General features: G+C 36.0%; 1 protein-coding gene across 1 annotated transcript in view; it reads left to right on the top strand.

Annotated features, from left to right (window-relative positions):
• The window catches only part of LOC135084383 (putative serine protease K12H4.7), a 57361-nt gene extending 41554 nt beyond the window's left edge, over positions 1–15807 (top strand). The window contains exons 9-11 of the mRNA XM_063979158.1: positions 9724–9856; positions 12475–12672; positions 14460–15807. Coding sequence (XP_063835228.1) covers positions 9724–9856; positions 12475–12672; positions 14460–14616 — 488 coding nt within the window. The 3' untranslated portion in view covers positions 14617–15807. The remainder of the gene's footprint in view (positions 1–9723; positions 9857–12474; positions 12673–14459) is intronic.
• Positions 15808–15924: the final 117 nt, after the last annotated feature.

The raw sequence follows: 15924 nt of genomic DNA, 5'->3' as shown, positions 1-15924 counted from the left end.
TTCTCTATCGATCTGTATATTTCGTTTGCCGAAATTCTCAAAAAAAGTGCCTTTACGACCCATCATATTTGATAAGCTAAACAGAATTCATCGTGAAAATTGGGATGTAAATACCATTTGATTTTTTAGTACAGTTAGCATGGTAGTAAAGAACAAGTAATCACAAATTTTTGGGCGTATAATGTACATGTAGTATAATCTATTGTCCTATACAACCCAAATTTTCATACCAAAGTCTAAATAATTTGTCCTTTACGCCCTTAGATTATCTAAACAAATATTTTAAAAATCTACAAAGAGAGGATATTAAAACAACTAAATAGGTAAATTTTATAGACGTTTCATATTGTATTTAAGTATGTGCGTTTAGAACAAATGAAAGAACTAAAAATCATCAAAAATATGTAATAAAACTATTTTAGAGTGTAACGATTGTGTGATTTGTACATTAAAAAATGATGACATCTATCCACATCGGGTAAAGTAATGATGCTTTTTATTATTTCTCATATTTGACGAAACTAGGTATTTGTCAGGTAAAAGATAATTAAAAGATGATATAACAAAATGAAAACATGCTATAAAATAACGTATTACCTAATTAAGTTAGGATAGTCATCATACAAATTTGAAAAAGCTAGATGAGAAAAAGAAGTCACCTTACTGTAGTACCATAAGGTGTCATTATTACACGACTGCAGAAGGAGGGTTATGTTTTTTCGAGTGTATGTATGTTTTGTATGCATAAATCACACAAATGCTACGCTTTACAATTGTTTTTAATGATTTCCTAGTAATTTTGACTAACGTTCTTTTGAGTTTTGACTGTAACAATTATAATATAATAAATAAGTCTAGTTTCTAAAGTTATTTGGATCAGCTAATAAAGTATAATTAGTAGGAAAAATATTTACGCTTAACATGGGAAAATATGTACTATAGTGTCAGTTGAGACTTAATGAACTAAAAAGCGTGAATGCACTTTTTTTCGAAGTTATATTTTTATATTAAAAATAAAACTGCTTTACGGCTTTTAAAAACTGTATTATGTAAAAGTAAGTGGATATACTTTACTGGAATGAAAAACTTCCTACTAGTAATCTTACGTACCTAACATTTCTACTTTTGTACCAAGTACAATGACCTAATTTCAAGCTATTATGAAAAACAATGTTTAATCTATTTAGAATAATCATAGTTTGGTTTTCGTTTGTCCTTAATAATTCTATCCTATCTGCAGTATCATAAGGTCAACTGGTTGACAGACTATAGAATTAAGTCTGCCATTTGTAGTTTTTCGAAACAATAATAATGATTAAATAAATAAATAAAATTAAATTGGTTTCGGCTTTTCGTGTAAAGTAGACATTATTATGAAGTTTTATTTAAAAACGTCATAATATTTATTTTCTAAAATCGCTCTTATATCGGAAATGGTATCTTCTAGTTCAAAGATATGAAAACTTCTGCTTGCTTAAATAATAGTTTCATAAATTGTTTGCATTAAATTTTGAAGCCACGAAAAATCATTTGATTTCATTTAAAATACTATAATTCATTAAAAATATGTGAAGAAATGGTATATTACATATCAAATACCATAAAACATTAAATATTTAAGCTAAATTATCAATTTGCCCTTGCATAATACCTTACCTGGGTGTTCCGTTACGACCTATGAAAACCTATAAAACTCTGTAAATTGTCCTTTATTACCTTGATTTTGTAGTTTTGTAAAATAAAAATAGACTTACGCCCTGAGTAACTTGCCTAGGACGAATATTTGAGGGGTGTAAAGGTCTTTTTATTGTAATTTTGAGGGTGTAAAGGAAATCTATCTCAGTAAATACTGCCCTAGTCCAGTTTTTCAATACTTCCTTAGAAAATGCTGTGAATTCTAAGCACTTTCTTCTTAGGTCATATTTTAATAGCTCAAAAAACAAAAAAGTTATTGTCGAATAAAAAAATAAAAAATCGTTTTTTGCTTCTCCTGAAAAGTCGTACTTTGTCCTTTACGACCTTTGAGCCCAGAGGTATCGATATACCTCTGGGAGGTAGCAATGTAACATTTTTTTAACATCTGTCTTTAATATTTGTACATTGTGAAGTGAATAAAATGAATATGAATATGAATATGAACTAGCTGACCCGGCGAACTTTGTTCCGCCTTAATGGCAATAAATAAGCAGACTTTTTTTTTAATTTCGAACGGGATAAAAAGTATCCTATGTCCTTCTCCTGGCTCTAAACTACCTCCCTGACAATTTTCAGCTAAATCGGTTCAGCCGTTCTTGAGTTATAAGTGGTGTAACTAACACGACTTTCTTTTATATATATGTATAGATACGAAAGTTTGTGTGGATGTCAGGATGTATGTTACTCTTTCACGCAAACACTACTGAACACATTTTGATGAAACTTTACAGTACAGTACAGCAGTATTAGCACAGAATACTTAATAGTAGCAACAGAAATCGCAATTGATCAGATGCCGACATTTTAACGGTAATAATAATAATGAAAAATTTCCAACGAACCTGGTGCATTCGAAATCGCACCGTAATATTACGCACATAAGAGCGCAATTTTTTTGTGATCAGAATTTATCTACCTCGCAGCTCAAGCGTCAGGGTTGTATAAGCAAAGTAAAATAAATAAAAACTTAATTGAGAATGTTACTAGGTATGCAAAATCACTTGAAACCTATGTTACAGTTAAGCTTTTACATTTACAAATACATTAGTTTTTATTTCATTCAAAAATACCCAGTAGTTATGATTTTATAGGCATTCAAAGTTCGCTTAAAATTTGAGTCCCGCCGACGGTCACGTGACCCCGTGTGACGTACATTCACAGCGTCCGCTCACTGGAAAACGGATATAAACATACTTAAATTTTTTTTTTTTTTGTAAATACAAACTTATTATACATATTAACACCCAGACCCATCACAGAAATTGAAATTGAACCAAACCCAAACTTGATGCGATTGTGTCGTTTTATTGCGAATTACCTTCCAGCTCCATCATTAGACCCCGATTACTACATAGAATTAAAATACTCATCAATACAAAACGAACGAGCCCAAACTCGATGCATTTAAGTCGTTTTATTATAGAGTTCCTATGGCCACCTTCCAGCTCCATCATCAGATTAGCTCCATGTCATCATAATATTGCATGGTCATCCAAATCACATGTGTTTGCGAAATTTCAGCTTAATCGGTTGCCTGGAACTGGGTCTTAATTCAGCTTGCAAGATTCCACCCATACAAATATGAGCCAGTCACTGTAATATGACGTCACGCGCATAAAATGGCGGGCCGGCCGCCGCCCGCACTTTTAAAATTCAATATCTTGGAAACTAATTGACGTATCGAAATAATTCTTTCACGTGTATTTTTTATTTTTAACAGAGAATACAGAAAGCTAAAAAACAAAATTAGTGAACATTCTTCATTTTAAGAAGCATTTATTGTATTTACGATTGGTAAACGTTAATCTAGTGGTGTTTGTATTTCGTACCATCTCCAAAGTACCTATTAATAAACTTCAGTGTTGCGATAATTCGAAATTGGACAAACGTTTTAAAAGGTGTAGTGTCGGAAACAAGACACGGTGAAGTAAAGTTAATGTTTTTATTAGCTAAAATTGTAATTGCCTCGCTCTATATTACATGGTTTCATATATCAATATGTGGATTACGTAGTGGGATGTGTTACCACATAAATAATACATAAGTCTAGTAGACAAGTTATTTTCTGTAACACATTTGTTTGTAATTCCTGTTATTTTTAATTAATTAAATTACTACAGTTAATTATTATTTCTAAATATTTTATTACGATTTTCCATTATAAAGAGGAAAAACAGTGCTGTTGAAACAATAAACCTTGATTGCGACGATGATCGACCGAGCGTGTATAGGTACGCGTGTGTACACACAGGCGCGTGGCGGCCCTGACTGATTTGCAACTTAGAGTTGTCGCGCGCTGTAGGTAATTATCTCGGCCGGCATTGGCGAATGACAGAGGCCTGGTACTAGTCAGTCTGTGTTCAACTATCACTCGGGTCGGATGTTCCTATCGCAAGATCGTTGTTGGTTCACTCAGTTCCAATACGTCTCTAGCGTCTCTCTCAACTGAGCACTAGTGCTGTGTGTAATTATTCTCGTGAATACACTGAGTTTATTAATTTCTACGAGTGGATTTCATTTTTCCTGAGACCTAAACCAGAAGACCCTGTCGCCAGCGACAGCGGACGCTCATCCATCCCTGGCGTCGACCAGAATAACAATATACACCACTACAGTTTTATCACCCAAAAAAAATTTCTGGGTAATGAGTTATTGTTGTAGTGACAAAGGGGCGGAGCCGGTGTCGCAACAATATGCCCAAAAACAGAACATATTGCTTGTGAAAGCAATGATGACAGGAGCGTCGGCATAATGACAGTTTACATTGCTTGCATACTACTAAAGGTTATTCGAACGTTGAATACTGATATCGCAGTGGATAATGAGTACATATTTTGATATCTTTGTGTGTGTGAATTAATAATGCGACACTGAGTTTCGAACTCAGCGCATTACTTAGCATCTCTCTATATCTCTATGGAAACAAGTTAAATCCAAAATAACATTCTACACCTTTTTAACCTCGTCAGGTAATAATTTTAATAAGATACGAAGCGTCATCTATCAATAGAGAATATATTTTAGAAGTTAATAAATTATGCATAAAATATAAACACTTTCGTTAAATCGTAGAATTTCTAAAAACTAGTAAAGAAATCGTATTGAAAACAATAAAATATTTATTAAAACGTCAAATAATTGAAGATTTTGACTAAAGTTTTTGAAAATATTTTATAACCTACATAGAAAACATTTAGGATTCTAATCGTGAAAGATTTTTTTTTCGTAGCCTATTGCCTTCAAACAAACAAATAATCAAATCTTTCCTCTTTGAGTATAGATTTAACAACAAAACTCTCTCGATACAACGCTTCTTTTTCTTCTTCACGAAACAAAACTCAAAGCGGATAAATAAATAAACAAATCTTTGGACAATTTTACAGCGCCATCTAGTCCCAAAGTAAGCAACTAATATGCTTGTGTTAAGGGTGCTAGCCAGCTTATTGGATATACTACTTACATACTTTTTATAATTTATTTATTAAAGACCCAGACCCGTCAAAGAAATTATAATTCATCATTTCAATTTCTGCTCAGCCGGGAATCGAACCCGGGACCTCTCGGCATATTAGTCCGTTTCGAACCACTACACCAAACGGCCGACTCGAAACAGGGACCTCTCGACATAGTATCAAAAATATTTGGTCGCCCTATAAATCACCGCTTCACGACACGAACGCACGTAAACGTCATGGCGGGAAAAATGACACAGGTCCTGCCTTGACGGGCGCTCGCGCCATACTAATCGATGTCGGCTTGCGCATTGTAATTTATACTGTTATATTCACATCAATATTTTGACAAAGTGGTTACTAATATTTAAACAATAACTGTAGAAATCAATTCTCCAATGAATATTCTTTATTCTGGGATACTTTTATTGCTGTTATTGCTGTGTATTTAAACCAAAAATTACGATCAAAATGTGACGTAAATCTTAAAAATTTGCCAAATTATATTTAGATTTTGCTCAATAATGGTAATGAAATTCAAGAATCCGTTTGATTATTGGACTACAAGAATATATGTCCGATGATTGCTACATATTTTTAAGTTTATTATACGAGCATAAATAATAGATACAGGACTTTGAAAATGAGTCTGCGGCAATTTTTCCGTAAAATGGTTGTGGGAGATGGGGCACTGCGAATTAAGCAAAAGAGTTTTAGTAAATCCGTTACATTAATAGTCAACAACAAGGATAGACCTATATTTCGCAGTTAATAAATAATCTCTGGGTGTTGCTTAAGATAGTAATTCATGCTTCCGAAATCTTAGAAATTCGCACGAAAATGTAAAATGGCTCTTAAAGAGTGCACTGATATCTCATTCTTTAAACAAAAGCTATTTATATTTTTGATCAGTAACAGTTTTTACTCAGTGCATGAGTTCCTACAATTTAAATAGTTTTTCTACAATATCTTCCTTGACAACCTTGATTTATCTAATATTGATTAATATCCGATTGACTGCCCTGCATTAATTTATTTTAATCTTACAATTAATTAAACTGACATTTATGATTTGACATTTAATTTGCTCATTATTACTTTTCTTTATTTATAATCACGCTTTAACATTTGTATGCCGACAAGGCTGATCACGGCTTGAACACATCTTTTGTTTGTACATCATACTCCTTACCTGTGTTTCACAAATAAATTATTTGAATTTGAATTTGAATTTGAATTTGAATTTGAATTTGTACAAAATTAACCTCTCCATGATTTAAAATACCTACATAATAAGAGACTAGTGGCCGCCCACGACTTCATATGCGTGGATACCATTTTAGCCTCTGTTTTTACGAGTTTCGTAAAATCCGTTCTAGCGGATGTCTACACCTTATAAGGAACCTACCTGCCAAATTTCTAGTTTGTAGGTGGTATAGTTTCTGAGATTTCGTAATTAATCAGTGAGTAGTGTTTCGCTTTTAAAATACAGTGTGAGTCACGTTAAAGTGTACATATGAAAATAGATGAAACTAGACCTATTTTTATCGATAAAAAAGAGGTCAAAAATTTTTTGAGATTTTTTTAAAAAAATTATAGAATGTTTTTTCTTCCAATTACTTATTGCAAAGAAAACGTAATAACTTTTAAACTAAGCGGTATATCCTGATAAAATAAAAACAGTAATAATTCTAAATAACAGGCGATACTAAAAAAATACATAAAATACACAAAAAAAGGCCAACAAAATAATAAAAAATGACACTTTTTGAAAAAAATCTGCTTTTAAAATCGTGTTTTTTTTGGTTATTTGATAAATTTCGCCAAAAAATGTCCCTATAACCGGTGGTTTTTATTACTTTGTATTATTTTCTATCGTATAACCTTCGTAAAACCAAAAATCGCATGTCTCTATCCCTATCACAACGTTTGCAATGATCGTTTGAACTAAGCCTCTCCGGGCGCGCCATTCAACGCTTTATTAACAACGAAACTGAAAATGGCTCTAGATTTGTAATTTTGATAAATACAAGTTAGATTTCAAATAAAAACAAAAGATTTCGAAGTAAAATAAGCATTTTAGTTAAAATTAAAATTGTCTCTAGGTACCTTTAGCGGAGAATAATGTTGTGGCAGGCCTTTGTTCAAACGATCATAGCAAATGTTGTGATAGGGATAGAGACCTTCAATTTTTGGTTTTACAAAGATAATACGTACGTTTTCTTTACAATAAGTAATTGGAAGAAAAAAATTCTATAAAAAATTTAAAAAAAAATCTCAAAAAAATTTTGACCTCTTTTTTGTCGATAAAAATGGGTCTAGTTTCATCTATTTTCATATGTACACTTTAACGTGACTCACACTGTATAAATTTCGCGGCCTGTTTCCGCTTTGTTGACGTTGCGGGTAGTTCCAATCTGATCCGCGGAATATTAATAAACCAAAACATAATGAATGCATTCAAACATCTGTCTTGGCGCACGGCAGCGCAGCGCCAAGTTCCAAGCTGTCTGCATTGGAGATGCATGCTAATAGATAGCTTGGATAACATTGTACGTAAAAAGAGACATATAGATTGGAAGTGTAGCGAGTATTTGTGATATTTTATATTTATTTAAGTGTTGCCGACCACACTGTATGACTAATAATTTCGTTTATTTTAGTAACGGCTGTGGTTCTAGTAACAATATAAAATAGGTAAAGTGTTCGATTTTGTTTGTGCGACAATTAATATCAATTACCTTGTGCCTTTTATTAACATTCACGAAAGGATATGGTTTAGATTACACGATATATTTGGTAACCGGAAGCCACTTGCTAAACTATCCCGGTTTTGTTAGGATTTTGTTGTTTGTACTGGGTGAATAATTGTTCAACAAACAAATAAGAAGACATGTTGTGAGAAATAAGGCCTTAAGACTCCCAAATGTTTGTTTCCAGTTATGTCTTTAATTATCTACTTCAAGTTCGCCGTCCGCCGCGGCAGCGTGTAGCGTGGCGTCCGCAAGCGACATTTGATTTGCTGATCGTCGCCGGCGACAATCCTCTGTATTCATTAAGGCTCGGGGCAGCTGCTCCGCCGTTTGTCAGCTTGATCTGCTGAAACAACTTGTTACGGTGTTGTTGACGTTTGTGAAAAGATTTGCTTAAATAATTAACGATTTTTACCTTCCTAAGTTAATGTAGAACGTAAACGAACTAAACTCGACATAGCCCAACGTATTAGCAAGCTGAAATGGCAATGGGCAGGGCACATAGTACGCAGAACTGACGGCCGATGGGCAGCAAGGTTCTGGAGTGGAGGCCTCGTACCGGAAAGCGCAGCTTAGGACGTCCACCCACAAGGTGGAAATGTTGAATGAGCTTGCTCAAGAGTACGACCTGATCCAAAGCATGAAAACACGCCAAAGAGTGTTTTGGAGACAAAAACATGCGCTAACTTACCTGGCAAAAAGTTAATTGAGGATCATAAGGAGAATAAAGGAGCACAATTCATTATTGGTACAATCCTGGTTATATAACAGAACAGAGTAGTTAGTACCTAAGCTTGAACAAAAGACAACAAGTGATTCATTGCAGTATTTATCGCCACAATTGCGTGCTAATTGGCATCGCTTTACAATTTATTTCGAGTAAAACTGACTCTGCCAGTCCTTAGATTTACTGAATGGAAAATAAGTTCATGTTTAATCATTTTAAAGGCGACTTATGAAAAAAAACGTGTACTTATTATATCATCATGCCGTGGGAATGTGATAATAAGCTTCTTTCATATTATATTAAACTATTAAAGCATCTTTTTTCATTCTAACATTGTGCTATAAGTTAGAATTAACAGCTATTTATAGCAAACTTCGCTGTCTTGTAGGTACCAGAGCTACGTGCTACGACGTCGTAGTACATAAATGTATCGCGCGCGTGTTCTCCTTTAGAGACGGGGTTAAAAAACTATCCTGTGTTTCCTTGGGGCTCAAACTGTCTCTATAGCTTCCATCTAAATCGGTTCAGTGATTACGATGCCAAAAGGTAACAATGTTTCTTCCGCCACTGATCTGTACCAGCCGATACGTACTTAGTCCCGAAGTGGTGAATGGCAAGCTATATTTGGGACGTGTGTTTGTGCCCTGAAAAGGTTTTAAAGCCTGGTCCGTGAGCACGTAGATTCCCGTCCAATGACCCCAAGCTGCCCATCCTTGTCGCTCGCACGTAATTATGTTGCTGTCGCGCTCGCACACTCACGGGCGCGCGTCGCATAGTCGCGACAGCAATATAATTACGCGCGAGCGATAAGGATGGGTAGCTTGGGGTCATTGGACGGGATTCTACGTGCTCACGGACCAGGCTTTAGATAATAAAGGTCTAGCTTAATTGAGTCAGTGCCTAAAGAACGGCACACGAAGGGTGTTGTTGTGACGCCAAACGTCAGCGAGACTTCAGATTTGTATGCTCTGTCACGTCATAATTTTATGGCAATGTCACCCGTTCCGTGCTGCTCATATACCTCAGGCACTGGCTCTAGGAAACAACAGACTTTCGCTTATCATAATAGTATAGATTTTTATTCTTCTGCCCTCAGGCCGGGCGTGGCTGTACCAGACCTGTGTGGAGTACGGCTGGTACCAGTCCACCGCCGGCGAGTCGCAGCCTTTTGGCTCCGGCGTGCCAGTGGAATACTTCCAGCAGATGTGCACCGACTTCTTCTCTTCCTTGTAAGTATATTAAGAATACGCTTGTTCCAAACGAGTCACACTAAAACAGGAAAAAAAATCCCATCCAGTCACCTCAGCACTCTTTTACTGTAAGCTTTAGATTAGGTACTTCATTATATTGTTTTTTTTTTATGTATTTTAATACATTGTTTCTTTATAATGAAAGCTCTTATATCCTGGGTTACTCGTTTGGGTGTGACTCGATAGGAACAAGCGCAAGAATATAGGATGTAAGAAACAAATTGGAAAAATTGTGAAGGGTAAAGTCAGCCCATTAACCAGACTTCAATATCTCCATTTATAGGTCACTCCCTTACCTCAGGCAACAACTAAGTAAAGATCCAAAAACATTTATAAAAAAATAAAAAAACATCGGGAACTTTAAAAGTTTCCTTGAAAATTCCTCTAGTTTTTAAACTATACTGAGTTTTTTTGTACATTTTTGGCAAACCATTTCACGCCGTCCCTAGTCTCTATTTTCAGTTTTTTTAATCTACTTTGTTTGATGGAACAGAAAGATATCAAATAGTTGGCACTGCCTAAACTTATTAAGCTTCAGACATTTACACTTCTGAAAGACGAATTCCGAAACAGAAAGATAATTATTAAACTAAAAGTAGCTAGGTGAATGACATCTTAATTAATCAGTATGTATTTTGTTTAATAATTAATATCCTACACGCTGCCTACACGGGCCTTAAAACTTGAATAATAGGTACCTACACAAAGTAATAACGTATCAGCTTCCACTCAATTCCAAGTAAATTTAATTGAAGTCTCAAAGGTCTTTAACCATCTGTTTCTGTAATAATTACGTGTAAGTATTACGTTTTATTGAATTCGTGGGAAATGTGTCATCGGTAAGTAAATTAAATTAAATAATTCAGAAGAAACAGACTCATCATGGACTTTAAAATACAGGAAATGATTTTAGCTTTATTTATACATAAAAACCACTTAATTTTTACAGGGTAGCGTAACTACAAATAAAATAACTAAAACATCATCAAAAACCATGCGGTTAGGTATATATCTACACTAGCGGCCGCCCGCGACTTCGTACGCGTGGATCCCGTTTTACCCCCTTATGGGTTGAATTTTGCAAAATCCCGTCTTAGTGAGCACTTATGTTCTAACTAAAAGGAACCCCCATGCAAAATTTGAGACTCCTAGCACTTGTAGTTTCTGAGATTTCGTGATGAGTGAGTGATTCAGTCAGTCAGTGACCTTTCGCTTTTATTCTGATTTTATTTTTATTTCGGTCCTATACATAAACTCCCCCTTTAGGTTTAACCCCGCCACAACCAAAAATGAAACATTAGGAACCTATTTCTTTATAAAAACAGCTAAACTAAAAAATAATAACGAATCAAGTTAGGTTACTAAGTAAATGCTTGATTTACGAGTGGGAGTTACGAGTAGGTATACCTTCATTACGCTTTGTGAGCTTACTACAATAGGTAGGTATTTATAAGATGTACGTCAACTTCGTTATTTTGATTAAATAAACAAGTAATTGTCTTTTGTAGTATTTCTTTACCACAAATCATGCCACTGAAAAACGCACGTAACGTGATTATTCATTTGTTATTGCGGGATGATGAATAATTATGATTTGTTTTAGGTATTTTTACGTTATGAATGGATAACCATTACTGTGGTTATATCTACTTATATACCTTTTAGAAATCTTCCAGGAATCTTTAAAAGTTATGCCAAGAGTGGGTGAGGCTAAATATTAAGTAAGTGAAATTCGAGGAATTCGGTACAAATAATTATGTTACAACCGAAATAGAGCACGTCACTAAGTAAATCATTAAATTTAGTTACCTAACAGCATAATTATGTTTTTCTTATTGTTTCGAATAGAATAATTTAAACAATTGTACGACGAAACGGGATGTTTGTGTTAATGTTAATTTTTAAAACACGTTTACGTACTACTAGTACGAGAGGGGACCGTAAGAAATCTTACGTCACTTCAATAAGTTCAGAAAACTTGTACTAAGCATGGAACAATTAATTAATAAACTCCGATTTGGCCGAGAGTACAAACAATTTTACCAGGGAGTTTATCTTAGTATCGAGTGACGTAGGGTATCTTACGGTCCCCTCTCGTACTATAACGGGATCCTTGTCCTTAAAAAAAACAGATCCTGCAAAAAACGGGATAACTTCTTGGGAAAGAGCCCTTCATCATCATCATCATCTCAGCCATAGGACGTCTACTGCTGAACATAGGCCTCCCTCAATGCTTTCCATGCTGCCCGGTTGGTAGCGGCCTGCGTCCAGCGCTTTCCTGCTACCTTTATGATGTCGTCGGTTCACCTTGTGGGTGGACGTCCCACGCTGCGTTTTACGAACCAGTAGTCGTAGAATAAATACGCCTTTATCGCTGCGTTTTCCGGTACGCGGCCTCCACTCCAGAACCTTGCTGCCTCATCGGCCGTCAGTTTTACGTACTATGTGCCCTGCCCATTGCCACTTCAGCTTGCTAATCCGTCGGGCTATGTCAGCGACTTTAGTTCGTTTACGGATATCCTCATTTCTGATTCGATCTCGTAAAGAAAAAAGAGCCCTTACCTAGAACTTTTTTTTACAATAATTTATTTTCACAGCTTCGACGCCAACCGCACGCAGTACGGCATCAGTCGCACCAACCTGTTCTTCGGGGGCCTGACGCAGCTGCCCGACCGCGTCATCACCGTGCAGGGGCAGTTCGACCCGTGGCACCCCATGGGCCCCGGAGCGGAGCACGCGCGTTCCACCGCCCCTGTGCACTTTGTGCCGGAGATATCGCACTGCAGGATTATTTAGTAAGAAAGTGGTCTTTAAACTTATTGATATACTAGCGGCCGCCCGCGACTTCGTACACGTGGATCCCGTTTTACCCCCTTAGGGGTGGAGTTTTGTAAAATCCTTTCTTAGCGGATGCCTACGTCATAACATCTACCTGCATGCCAAATTTCAGCCCGATCCGTCCAGTGGTTTGGGCTGTGCGTTGATAGATCACTATGTCAGTCAGTCAGTCACCTTTGAGTTATAGGGGAGAGTTCGGTATATTGTACCGCCGGGTAAATTGTACCACCCTCATATTTCGTAAAGTATTTATTGAATGTCTGTAATTGCAACACTCAGCGATACACAACTAAATTAAATTAATATTGGCCATGTGGTTTTTGCCAGGACAACGAACACGTGTGTTTTATTTTGAAAAGCATTTTTTCATTGTTTTCAAGTAACTTTTGACAAAGCATGTTTAGTTTGTAATTTTGTTAAATTTAATCACAGGGTGTTTCTAAAATATTATTTAGAAGCGTTAATTAGTGTGGATTACAATTATTTGAAACATTTTTCGGTATTTATAAGCTATATTTTTTACCGATTTTTTAAAAGCACTATCACCTAGTCGGCTAAATTGTACCACATCAAGTTGTATGGAACTTTACCAAAGGATTTTGAATTTTTTTTTAGTAACTAAATCATATTTTGAAGTTAAAATAGCGTAGTTATGTTTGACTAACAAAAAATGAAAGCAAAAGACTGGCAAAGTACATTAGGTACAAGTGTGCGTTACGATAATTGGAATTACAAAACTTTTACTCAAAATCGTGATAACGTGTAAAACAATATCGATTGTCTATGTTATTAACTACTGTTCCTTTTCATTACCTAATTTGTTAAGAATGTATCGTATAATATTTTGCCATAGTTTTTTTATAGGCTTGAAATTTATTGAAATCCAATTTAGTAACCCTGTGGTACAAATTATCTAACCGGTTGGCTAAATTGGACCGAAGCTCTGAACTCGTGTTTTGTTGATTTGTGCTAAATATACAACAATTGTGTTGATTAATACCTATGAAATATTAAGTTGAATAATTTCTCTTTAATTACATATCATGAACATTAGCAAAAACAAAAGAAAACTATGTGTAAAATGGGATTGAAAAAGACTGGTCCAAATTACCGGACTCTCCTTATATATTAATTTAGATTAGATAATTTAGATACCTACTCTGCAATAGCGCGAGCTCCAACTATCCCATACCTACTCGATTGCAGATAGTTGGGGCTCGCGCTAACAATCAACTGCAACGCGTTTGGACTACAATTGAAAATCAGCTTTTTGACAAATTAATGGAAATTGCATAAAATTGTTTCATCTTTGTTTGCGCGTGAACTTTACCAGATACCGAATCGCACATCAGCTGGAATGAATTTAAAATTATAGAGCGCGAGTCTCTCATCTCAAGAGATGGAACTTGAACTTGAATTGGATACATTATAAATTAGCGCAATCGGGGCCCTGTAGTCTGACAGTAACTAGACCCATGAGTCTAAAGCGTCGTCCATCCGGTTAACTGCTCTCGCCAGCTATGTGCCGGTTAACTGCTCTCGCCATCTATGTGCCGGTTAACTGCTCTCGCCAGCTATGCGCCGGCTAACTGCTCTCGCCAGCTATGTGCCGGTTAATTGCTCTCGTAAGCTATGTGCCGGTTAACCACTCTCGCCACCTATGTTCCGGTTAACTGCTCTCGCCAGCTATGTGCCGGTTAACTGCTCTCGCCAGCTATGTACTTAAATGTAATTTTCATTCCAGTTCCCTAAACAACAGCGAGACGGAATCAGTCCGCGAGGTGAAGCTGCACGTCATCAACTTCATGAACGAAATCGTGCACGGCGTGATGGACGCCGGCGCCGAGCGAGCCGCCCTGTCGCTGGTACTGTTGCTAGGAGTGGCTCTCAGCTTGCTGTAGATAGTGTATTATAGGTAAAGCCCGGTCCGTGAGCACGTAGAATTTTGTCCACTGACCCCTAGCTACCCATCCTTATCGCTCGCGCGTAATTATATCGCTGTCGCGACTGTGCGACTGGCACCTGCAGTGAGTGTGCGAGCGCGATAGCAACATAATTACGCGCGAGCGATAAGGATGGGTAGCTAGGGGTCATTAGACAAAATTCTACGTGCACACGGTCCAGACTATAGAAGTAATGCATGTCCAATGAAATTGTTGGAAGTCCACAAATTGCAACCGCAGATGCTTGCCTACGTAGATTTTTTTAACACGTAAGTACTTAGGCCCGGTTTTTGATTCGTAGTTAAAATAACAAATTGTTAAATTTTGCTACTAATGGTTAAATATTAACAAAATGTAAACTAATAGTTAAAAAATGTACTAAAAGTCAAGCTAACCATTGTTCGAAAATCATTTTTTTCTGATATTTAACCACTTTTCATTGATCATGAATTAAAAAACTGGGCCTTAGTAATGCAAAACCTGATATTGGTAACTAATTTATTTAACAAGTAGGTATTTTGTAACGTCTGAGCTTTTTTGATAATTTTCAATTATATTAGGCTGCCTAAGTATCAAATAATTAACGCCATCTGCCGGCTTCGAACTCAAATTGGTTTTCTTCCCACGCTGTCCTTATCATTAGTTTTAGCAAAAAACTTTTCGTTGTAACGCTGGTACTCAATGCTTCCAGTGTGCTTACCATGAGTTTACGTTAGGTGTGCTCGCTAGCGAGTACGTCAAAAAAAACTATGAAGATTTTATTTCTCGAAAGTAGCCGCTAGGGGCGCTTCAGAGTATGTCATACATTTTAATGACATTTTTTTTACGCAGTTGCTAGCGAGCACACCTAACGTAAACTCATGGTAAGCACACAGATAATGTGTTGAGGTGAGTTTCGTTATTTTAGTGCCTAGTTGACCTGTCCTTTTAGTTTAGATATTCCCCTCCTTGAATAGTAACTGATATTATGCTTTGAGGTAGCGGGATACTAAAATAAGAGCTAATAGGAAGGGCAGTGCTCACAAGCTATGGCCAACGTGGGAAGAAATCAACCGATTTCTTATTACCAAGGGTTTTCAATGCACTCAACAACACGGGTGAAGCTGTTACTAACCTAAGATAAATATTAAAGCATGTTTTACACTTTTTTCATTATATTTTTACTTTTCTTAGTCCTTGTAGTTTAGAAATTCCTTTCCGTATAGGAATTGTAGATTTAGTTATGTAGTTTGCCTTTTGAGTAACACTATTTACGTATTTACTGTA

Source organism: Ostrinia nubilalis, chromosome 26 (assembly GCF_963855985.1).
Source record: "Ostrinia nubilalis chromosome 26, ilOstNubi1.1, whole genome shotgun sequence".
In the NCBI taxonomy this organism is placed as follows: Eukaryota; Metazoa; Arthropoda; class Insecta; order Lepidoptera; family Crambidae; genus Ostrinia; species Ostrinia nubilalis.
This window is presented reverse-complemented; position numbering and strand designations above follow the sequence as displayed.